The following is a 22,824-nucleotide window of genomic DNA, read 5'->3' on the forward strand; positions in this document are numbered from 1 at the left end:
TTCAGTGCAAGACATCACAATAAAGATGATTTGTTGAGGCTCTGATAAAATTAGATGGCAAAGACAGAAGCTGGCGTAATTCATTGGAGCAACAGAAACTAGTTAATCAACAAAGCTCGTGTGGGATAAAATCAAATTGATGCAATATTTCTTAATTTTGGCACCCCCAGCTTTCAGCTTTAAGCATTGGATCTAGGATGCACATTCTTCCCCCTTCCCCCACCCAGCATGAGGAATGTTATTTTTATCTACATTAAAAAGCATGGACTTCAAATGGCTACCATTTTGCAGTACAGGAAGACTTTTCAAGTGCTGTACATCTGTAACCAATCCTTTAGAAGACTCGATAAACTATTAATAAACAACATGAATTATGTTGTAAAAGTGACCTCTTTCATAAAAATACAACATGCAGGTCATGTATTAGTACTTTAGATTTTAAAAGTCACATGTAGATGATAATCTGTTCCCTAGGGCTATTTAAAATTAGTTTTTTTTAATGTGTAGTAAACCATACTCTCAAATAATAGATATAAAGACCCTAAAGCAATCACTTCAAATTGTATAGAGTTCATTTTCCCCCTCTTTCTCTTAATTCTTACCAGTATTGAAAATTCATAATGTTTTACAGATGGAGCACTGGTTTGCTTTTTAATGATGAATTTGCCTTGGTTGGATTGCCGTGATATTCGGGAAGATTTGTGTCTGTTGACACTTCCCACAAACCTAAATGCCGACAGTATTTTACCACTCGAGCCTGGACTATAAAACTTACATAATGAATAACTGGCAAATATTTTGTCTTTTATATTCCCTTGCACAGCTGTGTCCTCCTTCCCCTCCTGAGCAATAGAACACACTGGCCATTTGTTGGTTAGTTCACATTTTGCACTGTGGGGAATTGTGAGTGTGGAATATTTAGCAAAGAGGTCCATTTGCAGCAGCTACTGCATGCTTGGGTTCTTCCTGGTCATTTGACATCTGCCTAATGAGGTGTTCCAAGGCCAGTTTGCTTGCATTTTGTGCAATGATTATGACTTTGGTCATTATTCCCTCTAGTATGAGGATACATGTATTTGCATAAATTTTACCATCCCCTAATTGCAGAGACAATTCTGCAATGAAGAATTCTTTTTAGATCAGTTTATTTATAGAGAATAACTTGTTTATTACGTGAGAGTTGATCATATTTTGATTTTCCTCTTTTTGTGAGGGTATTTGAGGTGACTACCCCATTCTGTTGCTTTATCCCCTCCTACTGCTGCCAGTAGTGTCCTCTGTAGGGCCCAGATATCCTGGATTAGGCCCAGACTCAGTGGGATGGGATTGAGGAGGCTCAGGCTCATGCAGCAATCCTGCCCAATCCCACATGCCACCTTCTCCCCACCTACCTCCTTTTGAACAGAGCTGCTCATCAGAACCAGATCCCAAAGCCTCCCTCAGAAACCTCTACCTCACAACTTGAGCCTTTTCTCAGGATGACTGAATGGAATGTTATGGAAAGAGTTTTTGCGTAACTTGATGCAACATAATGCCCTTTTCCTCATTCTTAACTTCTGCTTGGTTGATCTGTCCGGAACTTTCTACGGATCAGTGAGAATGATTGTACTGTCTCGACTGAGAAGCCCTGGATTTAGGGGTCAATCCTGCCATCACTTGGGACTTGGGAGGGAAGATGTTGGATGATAAAATACTGAGCTCTTTAGAAACAATCAAACCAGATGTGCATTTTGTGTCAAAGTTTCTGTTTTCAACAATGGATATATTGCCAAATTGGAGGGGCTACTCCTGCAGTTCTGGTTGTACTTTCCTTCCACACACACCCGTGGTTGGTGCCTCATCATTTGCTTCAACTCCGAAGAGGAACCGAGTGGAGCAGGACTTGACTCTGCGTCTGTAATGGTGAAACCACAACATTGAATGATTCAATTATGGCATCTGGAAAGATTTTATTCTGTGGTTTTACGCAAGAAAAATTATGTTGACAAAACATCACGGGATTGCTTTAGAAATAAATTGTGGTGAAGTCCCTTTACCATTTCATCCAGCGAAACTAAATAAATCAAACCAATCGCCATTTTACTGAAATTTGTATTTCTCCTGTGTGAAGAGTCTCTAGATAGTTTCTATAAATGGAGAAACTAGGCTACAAATTTTGTTTTTACCCTTCCAGAGCAGTCTCACAAAAAGCCCATCTGTTCCATATTCATAAATGCTGCTCTCACTTACAGGGACTTAGTCTTCCCTGGAGTAATTTGGTAATGATATTTTCTGTGAGAGACTGAAAGTATCTAAGCATGCTCAGTTGTGCTATTGATGTTGGTTACAAGGCGGTAAGTGAACCCTGACATTGGGTAGCACTAAACACCTTCCACAATGCACCACTGTGTTGACTTGTGAAATATCCACATCTTTGTGACTGGCTTAGTATTGACCAGTGTGAAAGTTTAAATTGTCCAGTGTTTTCTGTTCCATTTGCAGTTCTAAATTAATATGGAAAATGTGTTTCTTCACAGTTTAATGTTTAATTAATATTCTCTTCAAAATTCCAGAGGCCAGCATTTACCTCCAAAGGTGAATTGATGCCATGCTTTAGCGGATTGACCATTTAACTATTTATTCCCTCACCAAAATTCAGGAATGGATCATGTAAAATAAAGGAATAGAACAGAGTAAAGGTCAGCTCCTACATTGTTTCAAGTTAGGATTAAAAAATGTAAGGATTGAATTTGTTGCAGTTTGGTAACAGGTTGTGGTACTAGCTGAGACATGCAGAAGTCTGGGATCCTAATTCTGCCATTGGTAAATGGGTGCCATGGTGGCACAGTGGTTCGCACTGCTGCCTTACAGTGGCAGGGGCTTGGATTCAATTCCTGCCTTCGGTGACTGTGTTTAGTTTGCACACTCCCTCCGTATCTTCCTCTGGGTACTCTGGTTTCCTCCCACAATCCAAACATGTGAAGGTTAGGTGGATTAGCCAAGCTAAATTGCCCCTTGTGTCGGTTAGATGGGTTAACCATGGTAAATGTGTGGGGTTATGGGGATAGGGTGGGGGAGAGAAACTGGGTAAGATACTCTGACAGAGAGTCAGTGTAGACTCAATGGGCCGAATGTCCTCCTTCTGTACTGTAGGATTCTATGATCTATAAGTTTTGAAAGTGAATTGATGTTATGGGCTGACAGATAACCATGAAAGATACCGGCATGCTGTAAAAGCCCAATTGTTTCATTAATATCCTTCAGCAAAGGAAACCTGCCATCACTATCCAGTCTGGCCGCGTGATTCCAGTTCCACGCTTGTGTGGCTAACTCAGGGCAACTAGGAATGGGTAATAAATACTGCTTTGCCAGTATCAGTCAAAATGAGAATTAGTAAAGCATTTTGTTTCTTTGAGAAATGTATCTAATGACCTGCTGTGCCTGCCGTCAGATAAAGAAATAATGGAGCCATTCTATGCAAAGATGAGCTGAACGGGCACTTATGCCGCTATTTTGCCACCTCACTCGGGCGAGGCTTGTAAAATCCCGTCCGAGGCCAACGGAGAATTCCTTTCTGCGAGTCCCACCCGCCCTGATTCCAGGCGGGCGAGGCGGTAAAATTCCGGCCTTCGTGTTTTTGGTGATGTTGGTAGAGGGAGGAATGTTGGTCAGGAGAATTTCCTGGTATTTATTTTGCACCCGGAGGAAACCCATGAAGCACTGGGAGATTGTGAAAACTCCACTCACCCAAATTGAACCTGGCTGCCTAGCTGGGTGAGGCAGCAACGCTAACCAAAGTGCCACCGTGCCTCCCCTCTGCATAGTTTATGTTTGCATTCTGTAGTGAAACATTGTCAAGTCAAACTAAAATTGGGCAGAATTCTCCCAAAAAAATTCTAAGTATTGAATTTGCGGGAAAACTGGAGTAATTTGCTCTGTTTTTTCTCAGTGGGAATTCAGACTAGAATCTCCCACACTCTGTGCACTATAGAGAACACCAGCGTGAATATCAGTATAAATCAGTGGGCGGCACCTATCCCCACCTGGGAGGCTGAAACCAATGGGCCTCAGTGCGGGACACTGCAAATGCGCAGTCAGCCTCCCAATTGCTGACCAGCTCGACTGTTGGCCAGCCCCGTGTCCGCCCAGACCATTCTCGGGCCAGCCCGAACCAACCCCCCCCCCCCACCCCCACCTCCAGCCCATCCCAAACGTTTGCCTCCCTCCTTAGTTGACCAATCCCAGTGGCAGAGGGACCCCCCCCACCGATCACCCCCTAGGCCCTGCCCCTTGGCACTGCCTGATGCCTGATGGGCAGTGCCAAGGTGCATCCTGGACATGCCCAGGGGGCACTACTGCCCCCCCCCAAACTGCCTGACCCCCGGGTGGTCCCAATTACCGCTCCCCTTTCACTCCAGCAGGGTCAGACTGCTAGCTCCCTGAAAGTGGGGACCTGGTGTAATCCCCGCTGGAGTGAAACACTGGCGGGGTGGGAGAGGCTAGCGGGCCCGGAGAATCCAGTCTTGGGCCCACGAATAGCATTTAAATGCGATTTAAACTATCATTTAAATACTAGTCCCACTTCCCCGCCGATTTCCGGCACGGAGCTGACCGCACTGGAAATCCGCCCCACGAGGCGCTATTGGGGCATGAACTCTTGCGTATGATTCTCCCAGCCTGTTGCACGAAAAAATTAGCACAGTGGGAGAATCACGGCCAATGTGTAGAGCGTGTGGTACAACTGTTCATTGACAAAGGAATGTCAGGTGCTTTAGAGTCACTGATGTAAACTGCTGCTATTATTGCTCTGTAATTGCTCCCTTCATGTTGTCCCTCTGCCTGAAAATGGGCAGAAGTGATATGATGCATCTTCCTTTTAGCTGTTGAATTAATATAGATGTTCAGACCAATTTCCTGTACGATGCATTTTTGTGCTGGCTGAAAACAAGTCCCTATCCTAGCAAGGCACTTCCCAAACTTAAAAAAAAGTTTAAAACAAAAGCTGACATTGTGCATTGACTGTCAGGTAAAAATCCTTTGTGTTGATCATTCTGAAGGAATTGGAAAAGCCCTGGTCTATCAGCATCTGAGGGAGGAGCAAGGTTAATATTTTGGATGGGATCCATCAATATGGGTGCAGTTATGCAAATTGTTGAATTGTAAAATAATTTGCAGAACAGAAAAGCCGTTCAAATAGAATGCAGCCCCAGTTAATAGCAAATGGGGAGATTTGATTTGATTTATTATTGTCACATGTATTGGGATACAGTGAAAAGTATTGTTTGTCGTGCGCTATACAGATAAAACATACCGTTCATAGAGTACATAAGGGAGAAGGGAAGGAGAGAGTGCAGAATGTAGTGTTGCAGTCATAGCTAGGGTGTAGAGAAAGATTAGTTTAATATATGGTAGGTCCATGCAAAAGTCTGATGGCAGCAGGGAAGAAGCTGTTCTTGAGTCGGTTGGTACGTGATCTCAGACTTTTGTATCTTTTTCCCAACAGAAGAAGGTGGAAGAGAGTATGTCCTGGGTGCGTGGGGTCCTTGATTATGCTGGCTGTTTTTCCGAGGCAGCGGCAAGTGTAGACAGAGTCAATGGATGGGAGGCTGGTTTGTATAATGGACTGAGCTACATTCACAAACCCTTGTAGTTTCTTGCAGTCTTGGTTAGAGCAGGGGCCATACCAAGCTGTGGTACAACCAGAATGGATGCTTTCTAAGGTGCATCTATAAAATATTGGTGAGAGTCATAGTGGACATGCCAAACTTCCTTAGCCTCCTGAGCAGGTAGAGACATTGGTGGGCTTTCTTAGCTATAGCGTCAGCATAGAGGAGACCAGGGCGGGTTGTTGGTGATTTGGACACCTAGAAACCTGAAGCTCTCAATCTTTTCCACTTCATCATCGTTGTTGTAGACGGGTAAGTCCTCCACTACGCTTCCTGACGTCAATGACGATCTCCTCAAAACAATGTTTTGTTGACATTGAGGGAGAGATTATTGTCGTCACATCATTTCACCAGATTCTCTATCTCTGGTGACACTGTGGTAATGATCAGTAATCCAAAGGCTCTGGCTGATGTTCTGGGAACACCTGCTCAAATCCCACCATGGCAGCTGGGGAATTTAAATTCAATTAATAAGTCTGGAATTCTAAAGCTGATCTGAGTAATGGTGACCATGAAACCACTGTTGATTGTTGCAAAAACCCATCTGATTCACTAATGTCCTTTAGGGAAGGAAATCTGCCACTTCACCCCATCTGGCCTGCATGTGACTCCTTACCCACAGCAATGTAGTTGACTCTTAACTTTCCTCTGAAATGGCCCAACAAACCACTCAGTTCAAGGGTAATTAGGGATGGGCAACAAATGCTGGCCTTACCAGTAACATCCACATCCCATGAAAGAATTTAAAAAAGCAATAGGGTGTATTCATTTACACCCCAGCATGGTCTCTTGATGGCATAAGTATTAAATTGTGATGTTCAAGACTAACATTTCCTTTATCCGATTTAAATTTATTTTAGGTCTCATTGAAGACAAATTGTTACCAGTAGCTGTAACCATCAGAGGCAGATTTTCATCCTGTAGCAGGGTTAATTAGAACTAACAGTGATGACAATGAGTCAAATAAACCACCAGGACTAATATCAGCTCTGTAAGTGAGTGGAATACTCTCTTGCAAAGTTGAAACATTCACGTCAAAATCCTACTCAGCGGGCCTTGAATTTGACTTGTACCTTCTTAATTATGAAAATGCTGTCACAGACTGATGTAGCCTTGTTACAGGGAACCACTGTCATCTCATAGAGGATCATTCAAGCCCCATTGTGCCTACATTATAACAGCAAACTCAAAAGTTCTTCAATGGCTGTAAAGTGCTTTGGCTTTCCTGAAGTTGTGAATATGCTACATAAATGCAAGCCCACCTTCTGTTGTATAGATGCAATAAATCAGTGAGGCAGTGATGTCACATTGCTGTTATCCTCTGCCATTTTAATTCCAAAAACAAATAATTTTTTTGTAAACCATGGATTTGTGAAAGTTTTACATTAAGGCACAAACTTGGCATCGTAATAAACGTCAATAATGGATGCTGTTTAAGTACTGCAGACCCATTATATATCGATATTTAAAATGGGGACTGTTCCATTGTCTAGATGTTAGTACTTCAATCACGCTTGTTTTCCCAACATAATAAACTGAGGTCAACCGAGGGATCATGTTGATTTTCTCACTGAGCTCTGTATACTTTAATGTCTTGCTGGAAATGGAGGAAAAATCACCTGAAGCCCATAAAATACCATCACATTCCTTAATATATTCACATGTACAGATTTTTTTCTTTAAAGAAAATAGCTTGCAAAAATTCCCCACAGTATCACTTTGATATAAATGTTTAAATCTCAAATACGTGGTGACAGCTGCCAAGAAGTAGTTCAAAGTGCTGCATTGAATTATCTTTTTGTGATTCTGGTTAAAAAGAGTGTTCTTTGCACAAGCAGACAAGGTGCATGAGCAAAACCTAGGCTGATGTGGTCATTTCCACATTGTATGCAGTGTTTATTAGGGAAGAAACTCTGCCAGTCCAGTGACATGCTTGTGTATTCTTTGATATTTTACATAGGTTCTTGTTTGCAGCAACCTTAAATTAAGTTTGGGATCTGCAGAGAATTTGCCATTTACTCCTATCAAACCCATTTTTTGGATTGAAATATTTGTATTTCCCCATCTTGAATTAAATTTAGTTTTTAATTTGCTTGCTGCTTTAATTTCCTTTCAATATTTACATCATCTTACTTCACTTTCCTGAAGCGACAGCATGCACTAAATCAGGGGGCCCAGGAATTCCTCAGGATCCCACACTATCAGTGTATGTGTGGCAGAGCAGAACCTCTGACAGGGGCTCCAAACACATTGCAGGGACAGTGTCATGAACATAGAGCAAGAATGGGCAGCTGATGTCTTCAAGGGCACAGCGGAGACCGTTCCAGTCCATTCTGGCCCATCTATTGATGGTGGAACTCAATTCTCTGGCCCAAACTGGCCAAAGGTAAAGACATTTTCAGCCTCTTCATCTCCACCTAGTGAAGGTGACCACCCTCTTCCCAGGATTGAATCACATATCCTAGCGAATGTTCGGCTTGAGGAGCCTTAATGGGGACATACAGCACATTGTAACTGGCATGCATTGTGCTGAGGGCTTTCCAGAGCATGTAAAGAGGAATTTCCTGGATAAGCTCAGGTACAACTGTCCCCATTCATTTCCATCCCACCCACCTGTCACATCTCTCATGTGTGAATTAGTTAGAAAATTACCACCATATCACCCTAACACCTAGGGGCAGCACGGTAGCATAGTGGTGAGCTCTGCTGCCTCACAGTGCCAGGGACCTGGGTTTAATTCTCAGCTTGGGTCACTGCCTGTGCGGAGTCTGCACGTTCTCCCCATGTCTGCGTGGGTTTCCACCCACAGTCTGAAAGGCGTGCTGGTTAGGTGCATTGGCCATGCTAAATACTCCCTCATTGTACCCAAACAGGTGCCGGAATGTGGCAATTAGGGGATTTTCACAGTAACTTCATTGCAGTTGGTTAATGTAAGCCCACTTGTGACACTAATAAATAAACTTAAACTCTCCTAGAATTTTAGACCAGGTTCAGGCCAATATTCCAACTTCTCTCTCTCACTCTCCAATCCCCCAATCCAAACAGGTAATTTAATTGTGATATTGTGCATCTGTCTTTTGATTATTACCATGTGAACTCAGTAAATTCGATATTTTGCTTCAAGTTGTAACCAAGATTCAGCAAGTCCCTTGCTATCAGATCTTGGACCCTTCCTGAAAGTCAGAACACTTACTACTATTTGCAGATTTCATTTGTATTAAAATTAAACTGTCCCTGCAGTAATTTATCACTGAAATTGCCGAGTGATTTACCCTGTTTTCTATGTGAAAATGGGGATGTTTAAAACTATCTGTGATGGATGTATCTTGAAAATTGAACTCCAGCACACTCCAGCTGCTTTGTAGCATTCAAATATCTAGTTTAATTAAATAGTGACAGAAGAAAAGACTAGACTGGGTGGTGCTACATGTTAACACATCCGTCCTTGTATCTACTCCTTGATTGAAATCCAGCCCGGTCTCATTTCTTTGCCAAACTGCAAGAGCCAATATGAAATGGGTTTCCATAACGTGACCAACCCTGGTAAATATAAGCCCACAGCCTAAAACTGCCCATTTAATTTACCATGAATTAATTATCTCATTCAGACAGAGCATAAAGTTAGCTTGTGTGAGAGATGGAAAAATGTATACTGATGTGGTAGAGGGTGCTATTCTAAAGTTGGGCTTGTGGTTTCTTAGGTCATAGTAGAGGTTTGGAAGAATTTTGCAACATGTGCCAAGCCAGTAAACCACAAAAGCTGAGAAGCCAATTGAAAAAAAATTAAATGCCTAATAATACTGGGCAACAAAAATCTAGCCTGAATGCAAGACATTTAGATGCATTGAGAAAGTAATGTAATTGTCACAGAGTAGCCTACACTACCATCTATGGAGCAGGATCTTCTCTCCATTTCTTTGTGCTATAATTGTAGGGACTGGAGGGATATCTGGGAGCTCGGACTTTGCTAAATAGGATTATTACCTGGGATATGCTTCTCCACTCTGTGCTTCCCCCACCCCTCCCTCTCCCCAGCTCACAGCAACACTGGGCTTGTACCTCCAGTTAAAGCTGGTAGGATAGCTGCTCTGAGGAAACAAAACTCTGCTGCTCGCAGCTATGAATACAGATTCCTGCCCTTACTGCTATACGCCCAAGAATTCTTGCCCATAGTGTGTAGCAAAGTTCTGGTGTGCCAGATCGGTTCGAGATAATGGTGAAGAGAGAATTGGGAAGTGTCGCTAAGGCGGCACGGTGGCACAATGGTTAGCACTGGATAAAAGCAAATTACTGCGGATGCTGGAATCTGAAACCAAAAGAGAAAATGCTCGAAAATTTCAGCAGGTCTGGCAACATCTGTAAGGAGAGAAAAGAGCTGACGTTTCGAGTCCAGATGGCCCTTTGTCAAAGCTAAAAGGCATAGAAAGTGGGAGATGTTTATACTGCAGGGTGAGGGAATGAAAGATGAGTCATAGCCACAGAAACCAGGGGAAAAGACTGCTAATGACAGTCCATAGAGAGAATAAAGGGTGTGAATGGCCAAATGGCAAAGAAGCTAAAACAGATGAAGATGTTGGGGGAGGGGAGGGGGAATGGATGGGACCGAGGTAAAATTTAGAAAAGGGGAGAAAAGGGAAGGGAAGTGGGGATAGAGTAGGGGGAAGGAGTGGGAGGGGAAGAAAAATGAAGAAAGACAATAAAGAAATAAAAGGTAGAGAACAGTAAAAAAATTAAATAAAATAGAATGAAAACAAAGGAGTCGAGGTGGGGTAGAGCAAATTAACTGAAGTTGTTGAATTCGATGTTGAAACTGGAAGATGAGATGCTGTTCCTCCAGTTTGCGTTGAGCTTCACTAGAGCATTGCAGCAGGCCAAGGACAGACATGTGGGCATGGGAGCAGGATCGTGTGTTTAAATGGCAAGCAACCAGAAAGTCAGGGTTCTGATTGTGCACAGACCGAAGGTGCTCAGCAAAGTAATCACCCAGTCTACACGTGGTCTTTCTAATATAGAGGAGACCACATTGGGAGCAGCGAATGCAATACACCAAATTGAAAGAGGTGCAAGTTAGTGGTTAGCACTGCTGCCTCAGAGCGCCAGGGACCTGGGTTCGATTCCCAGCTTGGGTCACTGTCTGTGTGGAGTTTGCACATTCTCCCCGTGTCTACGTGGGTTTCCTCCGGGTGCTCCGGTTTCCTCCCACAGGCCAAAGATGTGTTGGTTAGTTGGATTGGCCATGCTAAATTGCCCCTTAGTGTCAGGGGGACCAGCTCGGGTAAATGAATGGGTTTACAGGGACACACCTGGGTGGGATTGTGGTCGGTGCAGACTCGATGGGCCGAATGACCTCCTTCTGCATTGTAAGAGTCTATGATTCTATATTTTCTGCAAGAGGGGGGAATGTATTCCACATCTAAGATACTGACCGACTACGTCCAACAAAGAGTCATATGGTTTCATGCTGGAGCATTCTCCTGCAATAGCATCCTTCCTTAACAATTAAGAGCATCATGTATACTATGTACTAAGATAGGAAAATATCCAAAGGCGTTTCACAAGTAAGGGAAGGATTAGAATGCCCAGCAGGAATTGTAGTAGGTTTTGAGGAGATGTTTGAAACGAGAAAAGTTGCAGCCAGTTCAGAAGAATTTGGGAAGAGGATTCCAGAATGTGGGATGTGATGGATTGTCACTTATGGTGGAATGGATTAAAAGTGAAAAGTGCAATGGGCTGGAATTGAAAGAGCGAGGAGGGTTAAGATGGACTGCGGCCTTGGAGGGAGTTTTAGATAAGATTCTGAAATTACAGGCTTGGAGATGAAAAGCCACTAAAAATTGATGAGAATTGAGATGAACCGGACAAACGCAGCTGAAACATTGGCAATCTTAAAAGGATTAATTTAATTTTAAATTGTGTTTATTAATTTATTTGCTAGCTTTTGAGAGCGACACAAAATGATCCTGTTTGAATGCACAGAAATAAGATCAGAATCGGCCATCAATCTGCATTGCTTCCAGTTAGTTTTTTTTTTACAAGTTGCAGCTCGAGCATTTAATACCTGTGAATACTAATTGGAGATTGTGACATGCAGATTTCTAATATTACAGTCCAGTCAATCTGCCAGTCTGAACAACGTTGTTTTCACTTCAGTCATAATGCACAGTGGAAACTCCCACCACCTGAAGCTAGTTTCAAATTGTCAGTGTGACTTAAATTATTCTGGCAAATCGCCAGTCACTTCTTGCCCTGAGGAAAACCACAGCTTGTATGTGTGGTGGGGGGGGGGGACAGATGAGTGGGTTGGGGGGGATGGTAACACACTGTCCAATGCACAAAAAAAAAGATCAGGGCAGAGATGAGTGAGTGCCCCAACTTTTATTTGAAGAAAGTGAACTCTTGTAGTTTTCACAATTGCCATTGCTGTTCTTGTTGTGCGACTCATGGAGCAGTTATATCAGTCTCTATCTAATTAATAATCTGGCACTTGTAATTGATGCCTCACTGGAAAGATGACAGCCTTTACTATGTTTCTGGCAATGAGCGAACAGTTTCAGTTGCATGGAGCTCCGATTTGCTGTGCCTTGTAAAGAGATGCCTGTCTAATGCTAGACAAAATTAGCAAATGTTCATGGAGTTTCCAGATGCTCGGTCATCATTATTGTTCGGTAACAATACTGCCATCATTGAAAGGCGTTCCTAAAACTTCAACATTAGGTGCTGCAGTCATTGTATTTTTGTAACCTTGCCCAACTAATCAGGTCCTCGGTGGCTTGCAGGTTGAATATTAAATTTATTTGTATTTCTAAATGCAGATTTGAACCAAGCTCATGAATTTCCACTGACTCGAGATCTCTTTCTGACTTGCTTTTTAAAAAGACAGTTGTCGTTGTGAAATTATAATTGGCTAGTCAGTGACAAATTGGAAGAAACACTTAAGGCATCGTTAGCCTTTAGTGGTGAGAGAGGAAGCAAAAGATAGTCAAGCGAGTTCAGGGAAAAGCTTTCATCTCACTTATTATCCTTCAGGGTTAAACTCCGTATTGACAGGTTGGGTTTCTTTCTGCGCAAGGTCTGATCTCTCCACAGAGCAAGTTAATAGGGAACAGGGCCCAACAAAGACTGATTGATCCATTCTCTCATCAGGAGCATTTAGAAATGTAGCTCCTTTCTTTTAAGCGTAGCCCATTGCAACACCATAATGATGCTAACATGGACTGTTGGAGAGAAATCCTTTTGTGACTTATTTTTGTAATCTGTATTTATCTTCTGTGTGAAAGTAGTCTTTCTTACTTCTGACCCTTCAACAGTGTTGATGTGAATAATTTTTAAATGGTCTTGGTACATCTATTTTAACCTGTCTACCTGGTTAAGTTCTGGTTTTTTGGGTCTCGTCCCTGCTGTAGGTGGCCCATTGTTTGTTTCAACTCAGCCCTTGACAACATTTAAGTTTTTATTTATTCATGGGACACGGACATCGCTGGCTGGCAGCATATGTTGCCCATCCCTAATTGCCCGAGGGCAGTTGAGAAGCCACCACATTTCTGTGGCTCTGAGTCACATGTAGGCTAGACCAGGTAAGGACGACAGATTTCCTTCCCTAAAGGACATTAGTAAACCCGATGGGTTTTCCGACAATCGGCAATGATTTTGTGGTCATTGGTAGATTCTCAATTCCAGACTTTTTAAAATTTGTATTCAAATTCCACCATCTGCCATGGCGGGATTCGAACTCGGGTCCCCAGAACATTAGCTAAGTGTTCTGGATTAATAGTCCAGCGATAATACCACTAGGCCATCACCTCCCTCTAGTTTCCATTCACACATTGTATTTCATACCTGCATTGTTCTTTTCCCGCCACCCCCCCCCCAATTTAGATAGCTCTAATCTTTTTCTGGCGTTCTTGTTGCTCTGTTCCCTTGCTGTTTCTTCCTGGCCTATATCCCTTTTATTTTGTTAAAAAAGAGACTGTCAGGAACTTGCTGCTGCTTGCAAGCAGAATGACCAGTTCGGACTGCTTGGAATATCAGAATATCCATCAGGTTTTACAACAATATTTTTGGAAAACTCCAGCTGTGCATCCCTCACATAAAGGTTTCTGTGCAAAACAAATGGTTCAAAAGTATGACAGTGAGCTCTTTAAGCTCCTTGAGTTGATCCAACTGTTCAGACAGCAGCTTAGCTCATCCTAATTGTCAACATCGAAACAGAAAATGCTGAAAACTCCCAGCAGGTGAGGCCGTATCTGTAAAGAGAGAAACTGAGTTAACGTTTCAAGTTGATGACTTTGAGCATTTCCAACATTTTCAATTTTTATTTCAAATTTCCAGCATCTACAGAATTTTTGCTCCTGTTTTAATTGCCAACATGTTAACCTCTCCACTTGCACTTCATTACAGTATAATGCTATCATTGCAATTTTTCTGCTTCCATTACTTTTCTATCTGGTTCTTTTATTTTTCAATAACTTGTTTCTGTTTCTCCTAACTCTTTTCCCCCTTAAACTGATTTTAAATTAAGGGTTATTTCAAGGGAGGTTGGACGAGGTGTGTGTGAAAGGTGCAAAGTCCATGTTGTGCCCAGGATTCTTTTCTTTTTATTAGATTTCTTTCTTGTGGACAAAGCCCCATAGCTTTGTACTACGTCGCTTGTAACATGGGGACACCAGGACCCACAGGAAAGTGATCATTTCCTGCCTGTAACCACAGACCTCAAGCACAGTCCTAATAGCATGTTGTGTGTTTCCATTTAGTGATAGAGGAGGCAGCTCTTTGTTGTGTGATTTAGTGGGGGCTTTCAGCCAGACTGTTGTGCTCCAAAAGATTTGTTACACATCTCAAAGTGTTTAGGTGTACTTACTCACACTCCCAAGTGGGAAAAAAATCAAAACTTAATCCACCAACTTCACAACTGAACCTTTTTTTTTAGTGATATATCAAGTTTTTTTTTGCTTTGAACCTCGCAACACATTCAATGGTGTCTTTTCCGAAGTCCCTAATGCCACAAATTGGGACTTCTGCCGTCAACTTGATAAACTTGCTTAAATAATTAAGTCCTGCCTTCAGCAATGTGGTAGAGTTCAGTATTGGTGTAAAATTACATGTACAAAATATTAAATCATTTTCTATGACCACAGTGCACTACTTCATTGTTATATTGGCTCCAATTTACAGATTTCAGATGTGTTTTAACTTGATAGCAACTTTCAAGTAAGAGTTCTATTGCAAAGACTAAAAGTGATTTCTCTTCACACTTCACAGCCTCTGCTATCCCAGATAATGGAAAGAAGACTTGTTTAAAATTGAAAGTTCTCGTGCGACAATCAAGTAAGTTCCTATGACAGACTTGCAAGGGTTGCTTTAGCGCATGCTTTATTGTAAGCACTGGTAAAACTTTTTTTTTCTCTTACTGTGTTTATCTTGTGTGGTACCTGTTCTGTACATAGTATTTCTTTTATTTTCATTTTGTTTTCTTACTTTTCTTCACCAAGCTTTAATGGCAGTTGCTAACTTGTTGTTTCTGCAAGTTTTCCATGGTTAAAACAAACGGACGACTTCAGCACTTTTGACATGTACACAAGGTGCAACGATTTAAAAAAAGAAAGAAAAACAGGGAAAAAGAGAAAAAATGTCACACTAACATATTTGGCTATTATTTCTATTTTTGTTATAGACAGCTGTTCGAAAACTGTAGGTGTACATGAAAGTGTTTTCGGTGCTAACGACAGAGTAGACAGTTCATTAGAACCAGCAGGTTAGTATGCTTAGAGAATCTTCTAACAAGTGCGTCTGTTCCCCCCTCCCACTTTCTTATTGATCTTCTGTCACAGTTTGCATGCCCTGCATGGGTTCAGTGTTGAAAGCTTGTTCACCTACCCCCCCGTCTTTTTTTTGGTGGTGGTCTCATTGCTAACTTTCTTCTGTATGTATTGCAACAGAATGATGCAATATTTCTTGCATGGTGTGCCAGATTTTTCTTATAGCCATTAACTAAAGGCATGTGACATGATTCCGTGCAGTGCTGGATATTCTGCTTAATACAAATGTCGTGAGACAGGATATCCAGGAATGCTTCTGCTGTCTTTTAACTGCTATGTTGCATTTACTTTTCAAATAAATTGCCTTAACAAGGAAGGAGTTAAATTAATATTTTTAGTGCTCTGATAAAACTACCTAACAAAAATAGGAGCATGCAATTCACTAATTTTATAATTGATATATGGGAGGGAGGGTTTGTCCAAAATTGAACGGGGTTACAGTTCTCATGTACTGCAAGAAATGTGTCCATGACAACTGAAAATAGTCACACTGTGACAGATGGCCCCCTCAGTTTGGTAGAATCCAGGCTCTTGTTTGCCTGCATCACTGCCTTGAACAGAAGTACCAGGCCTGTCTGGAGCATATTTATGTGTCTCTTTGTATTTTTAATGTTGTCCTTTTCATTAAAGTCTGCCACCAACATTTATGTCTGAGTATTTTAGTTGTGTTAGTAACTCACTGCTGCTGCCAATATTTTGGCAAATCTAACATGAAAATTGATGCAACTCAATATTGCTGTTCAGTTCATTATTGTGAAGTACTGAGCGGTACAGTGGGTTAGATCATTCACCTTTCACCCTCGGAATCTGGATTTAAATTCAGCCCAGATTGATGGGAGCATATTCTGTTCTCATTCATGCGTTCTCTCTATCAAAGAATTATATTGATATGGTACTATCAATGACCATAAGACATTCCAAAACACTTCCAATGTACATGAAGTACTTTTTGTAGTGTGCTCACTGTTTTAATGGAGAAAATGCACTGACCAATTTGTGCACAGCAATTTCTCGCAAACAGCAATGACACAAATGATCAGGTTGTCCGTTTCAGGATAAACGTTGGCCCAGAGTCCAGGAGAACTTCTTTAATGTTATGCTATCTTTTATGCCCACATAACCAAATGGGGCCTCAGTTTATCATCCAGTCTTGAGGGCAATATCTCCTACTTTATAACACTCAGCATTGCACTGATATATTAGAATCATAGAATCCCTACAGTGCAGAAGAAGGCTATTCAGCCCATTGGGTCTGCACCAACTCTCCAACAAAGCACCTTACCCAGGCCCACACCTCCCCTATCCCTGTCACCCCACACAATTAATCCCCCTAACCTACACATCTTGGGACACTAAGGGGCAATTTAGCATGGCCATTGCACCCAATCTGCACATCTCTGGACTGTGTGAGGAAACCCACCCAGACACATGGACAATGTGCAAACTCCACACAGACAGACACCCGAGGCTGGAATCGAACCCAAGCCCCTGGCACTGAGGCAGCAGTGCTGACCACTGTGTCACCCTTGATGTTGATGGAAATTATCTGATCAAATCTCTGGATTGGGGTTTGAACCCAGAACCTTATGACTCGGAGGTGAGAAGGGCTACCAGCTGAGCAAAGGCTGACACCTATCTATCGCTACCTGATTGTGCATAATTCAGTTTCTTCTGATTCTAATTATGACTTTCCCAATCTCTTATCCTCTCCAATCTTCTTCATTCTCTTGTCAGTGGAGTATCCCATTGTGGAGGACAGTACAGCCAACCTGTCCTCAACCAGCATTCAAGCAGCCCCAACTTGCAGTAACGGTTGCTGTATTGTGATTGGGGCAGTAACCCTGGCTAATATTTTCCCTCTTTCCCCTTCCCTTCACAGCAGAGGTATAACCAATTAATGCCCCACCTCCACTCGTCATCTGAGATTAGCTAAATCAGTGCTAGAGTGCCAGAACCTTCCTGGTCTCTGACTGAAAATGAACCATATTTTCATTTTTTGTTTTTTTAATTAGTTTTAGCTTTTCATACTAATTGTTATTGTGAATTGAGACTTGGAAGGACAATAATCCATAGTCCCAAAATTCAGGGCATGCAGACAAAAACGTTAAAAGGGGTAATCCTGCAATCCCACACTCGCGTGGTTTGACATTCACAGGGACTTGAATGTTGTCGCTCTATTTCTGACCTGTTCTCCCTTTGACCAATGGGAATTTGGTCTACCACCCCCACAAAAACAGGACTTTGTGCATCAGAAAATCAAAATGCAGATGACTCCTGTATTTCAAATATAACAGCACTTCTGGGGAAAATGTAACTCGTACACCAAGTGCGCATATTATTCTCCAATGCCCACAGAAGTGAGGAAAGTCCCCTTTAATTTAATGGGCAGTAATATTAAATTGGCTCACTGCTGCAAGAGGAAAGCTGAATTTTACACTTAGATTGCGCATCATTAGCAGTCTTGGTGCTCAGGTTGACATCAAGGATGGAAAATTGGGCTAATTGTTGGGGATGCTTGGTCATCCATTCAATCCCCAACATTTGGTCTTTTGTAAATGGAGAGCACTTGGGGCTGTTATCACCACCACATCTGTTTAGGTGTGGATAGTGCAGCTGAACAGCTCAGTGAGCTTTCTTGGGTGAAAGGTAGTGATGCACCAGGAAGTGAGGGAATTTAGGGAATGTACATTGGACTTGCTTTTCGGGAGGTTTTTTGAAAAGAAAGAGTAAAGTAGGAAAATGAATGGTTTTGGAAGAAAGTTTCAGGAAGCAAGGGCAACATGGAAGAGAACACCAAGGTTACACAAGAATCAGATTGGAATTGTGTTCCTTATAATAGCGAATATAGATCAATTTATGTACAAAATGGAATGATAGGACTGGATTCACAAAAATCTTACACACCAAAATTCTAACTGTTTAATTATTCTGTCTTCTGGTCAATGCTTTGAAAGAACAGTGGATTTCCACTATTAGCTGTAGTTAGTAACATCACAAATGGTACATGGAAATATTTTCTCTAGAAAATAAATCAAGATCTAATAGAACATGCTTAGTGTTGCTAACTCATAACAGCCATAGAAAACCACCTCCCAGGATCTCGCCCTCAAATTTTGGAAATAATTCTATCCAGTAAAGGCAAGATTTTAGAATTACACAGCTTTCTGTGTAACCCTAAACACATCCTGTTATTTATTGTTGTTCAAATGCAAAATACTAATTCAATTTAACAGACTTCTCAGACCAGTGACTTTGACAAAGATCCCATTGTCCAGGGAAGGAAAAGGATGCTAAATCCCCGTAACTGAAGTTTTTCCAGTTACTATTTGTGTATTTGTAAGAATGAAAACAGTACCTCCCTACCCTAAGAACCAATAAATAGTACCCTTGCAACTCCAAGACAAAACAGTGAACAGATCATACGCTAATATTTTGGGTTCTACTTCCAGAGACAGCAATAGAAACAGATTGTTGAAAGAATCTTGCAGCCAGCAATTCGAATTTTGCATTCTGTGCATCAAATGTAGAAGAATTGCATTATTTCCTCATTTACAAGCTAAGTTTGAATGAAGAATCTCTCTCACTGTGCCATTCAGCTGTTGCCAATTTCTGTCTGGACACCAAAAAAAAGTTCATTGTGATCATATTAGCAGCAACTCAGTGAGATGCTCTGTTGGTTTTCTCATGCAGTTGAATATATGTTTTTGCACAATAAGGAAGTACTAAATCTGATTTATTTTAAATAACTTCAAATAGTATTAATCTAAAATGGGTGAAATGAGCCCATTTTGCCAGCAATACACACTGTTCAATGTTAGAATCTTCAAATATTTTGATGAGAAAACCAACAGTAGATGTGGTGCATGAAATTATTTAATTTTGATTGAACAAGCTGCTTAGAAATGAACAGCACAGCTCCCAGGCATTAAAAATCTCAGCTTGTGGGTTTGTGGGCTGAAATCTTGTGTTACTTGAAATATTAAATGCTCATCAATGCTTCTTAACTGTCACTGCTTTTGGTTTCCCATTTTCCCAAGTTAATGAAAGACTTTGCAGTTTGAAAGCAATGGGAAATTTCAAGTGCAATGCAGATTGTTAGAGCATTCAGTGACTGGGTGGCAATGAAATGTATTTGCCTGAGGAGCTTGGCTGACCTATAATTGTGACTAAAGTTGTGTGGAGCATTCCTTCTGTTGTCTTGAGCTGTAACCGTGTTGCTTCCTCTATTTATTCTCTCTACAGATGACACCATACATGAAGCTGAGCCATCGCGCGGCGAGAATGACGCTCAGACGGCCAGGATATCCCCGCTACTTTTGGCGACTGTACTGTTCCTTTTCGTAACACTTTCAACATTGTAGTGTTCAAAAATCCAAGGAACCTCTGACACAGCATGGCTGGATCAGGAAACACCACAGATTCTGTAACTGCACTGTTGAGGAGGGGGGACATTCAGTTTATTCCAGACACAAGATTTATTTTCTGTCAGGAGAGTAGAGAGTGATTCAAGAGGGAAGATGTATCCAAACTGATAAACCCCCCAAAAAATGCCAAATTATATTTTGAGACTAATGATTCTTATTTTCCCTGTACATTTCTTCTTTCAAAATACCCCTAGGTGGTTTAGCTCTTGTCATCCAAGTGCAGATGAGAAACAGTAGTGGCAGATGCAGTCACTGAAGAATAAGAATGTTCAGCAGAAGCCCAAGAGGGTTTTACTCCTCCATGCAATATTTATACCTTCTCACTCAATACCGTAAGATGATCACGCAAAGCATCGAGTCACCGTGTCAGGACTTGAGGGGTGATATTACGAATAGATATAACCCCATCCCTCTCGGGAGTTATAATTGAACATGTGTCTGAAGGGAGAGTTTCTGTGCTCATGCAGTCGCTAACATTGTCTGTAATATTTTGTATTTTCCACACATTTCCTGTTCCACAAGCCCTCAGCAGGGCTTTGTATTTTTGTAGGAGATGTGTACACTGAATAAGCTTTGAAGAAATTGGGGAAGCATTACAGAACCGAAGATGGTGCAGTTAGCAATAGGCTACTAGCATTCTGCAGAACTATTCGCGAAACACAAATATAACAGTTAAAATTGTAGGTTAGAAATGCTGATGTCATTTGTAATATGGATAATTTTCATGTGAATAAGGATAGATATTGGGCATAACTGATAATTTTGCAGTTTATTTTAACACTATGTTCTACAATTGAAAAACTAATGAACAGAGAATGTAAAAATACTGCATTTTCCCCCCCGATAACTGGATTGCAATCCAATTCTGTTAGTGATGTAACCATTGCATTATTTTGTTCAGAGCAGCTTTAGGCCACAGTTCGTTATTGGACATTATTAATTTTTGGCAGTTTAATCTGTTCCACAGTGGTTATTGCCAATATATTTTAGTCAAGAATGGATTCATTATTAAACGATTACTTTTACACTCCTGGAGAATTCTAACAAGAACTGGATGCCCCTGATATCATGGAGGACATTTAAGACCAACTACTTTCTTGCTTGTTCGTTTTTTGGTTGCCTTTTTAAGCAGGGAAATAAGGATCAGTCTGTTCAGTGGATACTGTGTATCCTGTAATAGTCTATAACATTAGTGTTAGCTTAGTACATTGATTTGTACCTTCTTCGAGGGCAAAAGGAAAAAAAAACTTGTTTAAATTCTGTATTATTAGCAACCTATGATGTAAATAGTGTTTGATAAAGTATTAATTCCAATTCTTACATCTTTTATAATTGAATACAATAGGAATTTCTGGATTTGGTTGAGCAGGTTAAGTAAACAGATCTAAGTTGGAAGGGAAGATGTATTGCTACAGTACTGCGAGCTGTGTCAGCGAATCGTGCAAACACTACAGCGAGCTGTCAGAACAAGGGGAGATAGGGTTGCAGCCTGCAACCTGCTTGTTATGTATGAGGAGAGGGGGAGCAAAAACTGTGACTTAACATTCAAATATTGGCCCTAAATGTATTGAGGCGATGTGGAATCCTGATCACAAAGGCCTTTGTGAAGGGCCATGTTGATCCTGAAAGTCGATCGATTTGTGTTCCTGGTTTTCTTTCTCTCCCAGAGATGGAGTGAGTGTTTTTTATGGAAAGATCTTGCCAGTATCATTGTAGCATGCGCCTGGACCCGAGTAAGGAAAAAAAATTGTCGGCATAGTTTTGTAAATTTCGCCTACTGTTTCTTCCCCCTTTTGTGTGGAAACAGCTCAGGCCGAGGCCAGAAATAGGGGTGTACTATACCTGTCAACAAGCAATGGCACTTCACTGACCTACCTTGCTATGTGGAATGGAAATGGTTCTATAAATTTTAGAAGCATAGAAATTAATCCACTCCCCCTTTATTCACTCCACGTAGATCAGCTGTTGCCTGCTTTCATCCAAGCCTTCATTGAACGGTGAATGGGTAAATCTGTTCTATTTGGCAACTCCGAGTTTTTCCCATGCATTCGCCCCCAAACTGCTCTGATGCGAGACGAATCTTCTTACAATAGCGTTGCTGCCATTGTCTGTACAGTTTAATAAATGCTGGCATGCTGAAGGTTACTCATGGAGTCTGCTAAATCTGTTTTAGATGCTTACTCTTGACACTCCGTTAGAGCCACTCATTGTGTGTGCGTCTGGATATTAGAGTCCAGTTCATTGTTGTCCTGTGCCTGTACTACCCTGCTCAAGAACCGCTTGAAAAGCAGATTCTCTGCACTTATTGAAGAGTGCTTTTTTGACTTGCTTATAAGAGGGGGGGAGAAAGCCCCTGTGGTCTGCTGCCATGTGGATATTCTATCCATCTGTTTGGTATATACACGTGTCTGAGCAACTATACATAAATCAAACTAAAGATGTTCATCATTATAAATAGTATGAATGTTCTGTGTCTTTGACCATTAAAAGTTTGAAAATATGTTTTAAAAGGCAGAAGTCCGTCTCATTCTTGATATCTGAATAATCATAAAATAAATTGCATGTCTATTATGAAATTGCACAGATAGTATAAAGTTATGCCTTCCCTACCCCTCTCAAACGAAATCCTGAGAGATGCACTCAAAAGGTGCGGGAAAGAAAGATTTTAGAAAAATATTTACTTAGGTTTTATCTGCATCTGGCTTGATAATCGAAACAATAACTTTTTTATTACTTATCGACTGTAAACAGTCGAAATCTAGCTGGTTGTATAATCTGTAGATTCCGCAGACATTCAAAAATGATCAGGGCGCAAAAGCATCTTAGTGAATTCTACTTTTAAAAACAGTGAAACCCACGCTATATTAGCGGGGAGAAACTGAAAGTTTCTTTCAATCCAGCTGGGACCAATAGCATCCATTTAATCACAGCCGAAGCTAT

At 41.3% G+C, this 22,824-nt stretch overlaps 1 protein-coding gene across 2 annotated transcripts in view; it reads left to right on the forward strand.

The window, feature by feature from the left end:
- Window positions 1-22,396, forward strand: part of efna5b (ephrin-A5b) — a 99,237-nt gene extending 76,841 nt beyond the window's left edge. Inside the window, exons 3-5 of one of the 2 annotated variants that reach the window (XM_078214703.1) lie at window positions 14,904-14,969; window positions 15,316-15,396; window positions 19,703-22,396. In XM_078214703.1, coding sequence (XP_078070829.1) covers window positions 14,904-14,969; window positions 15,316-15,396; window positions 19,703-19,821 — 266 coding nt within the window. In that variant the 3' untranslated portion in view covers window positions 19,822-22,396. The remainder of the gene's footprint in view (window positions 1-14,903; window positions 14,970-15,315; window positions 15,397-19,702) is intronic. The other variant, XM_078214704.1, reaches the window with a different exon arrangement.
- Window positions 22,397-22,824: the final 428 nt, after the last annotated feature.

Source organism: Mustelus asterias, chromosome 6, assembly GCF_964213995.1.
Source record: "Mustelus asterias chromosome 6, sMusAst1.hap1.1, whole genome shotgun sequence".
NCBI lineage: Eukaryota > Metazoa > Chordata > Chondrichthyes > Carcharhiniformes > Triakidae > Mustelus > Mustelus asterias.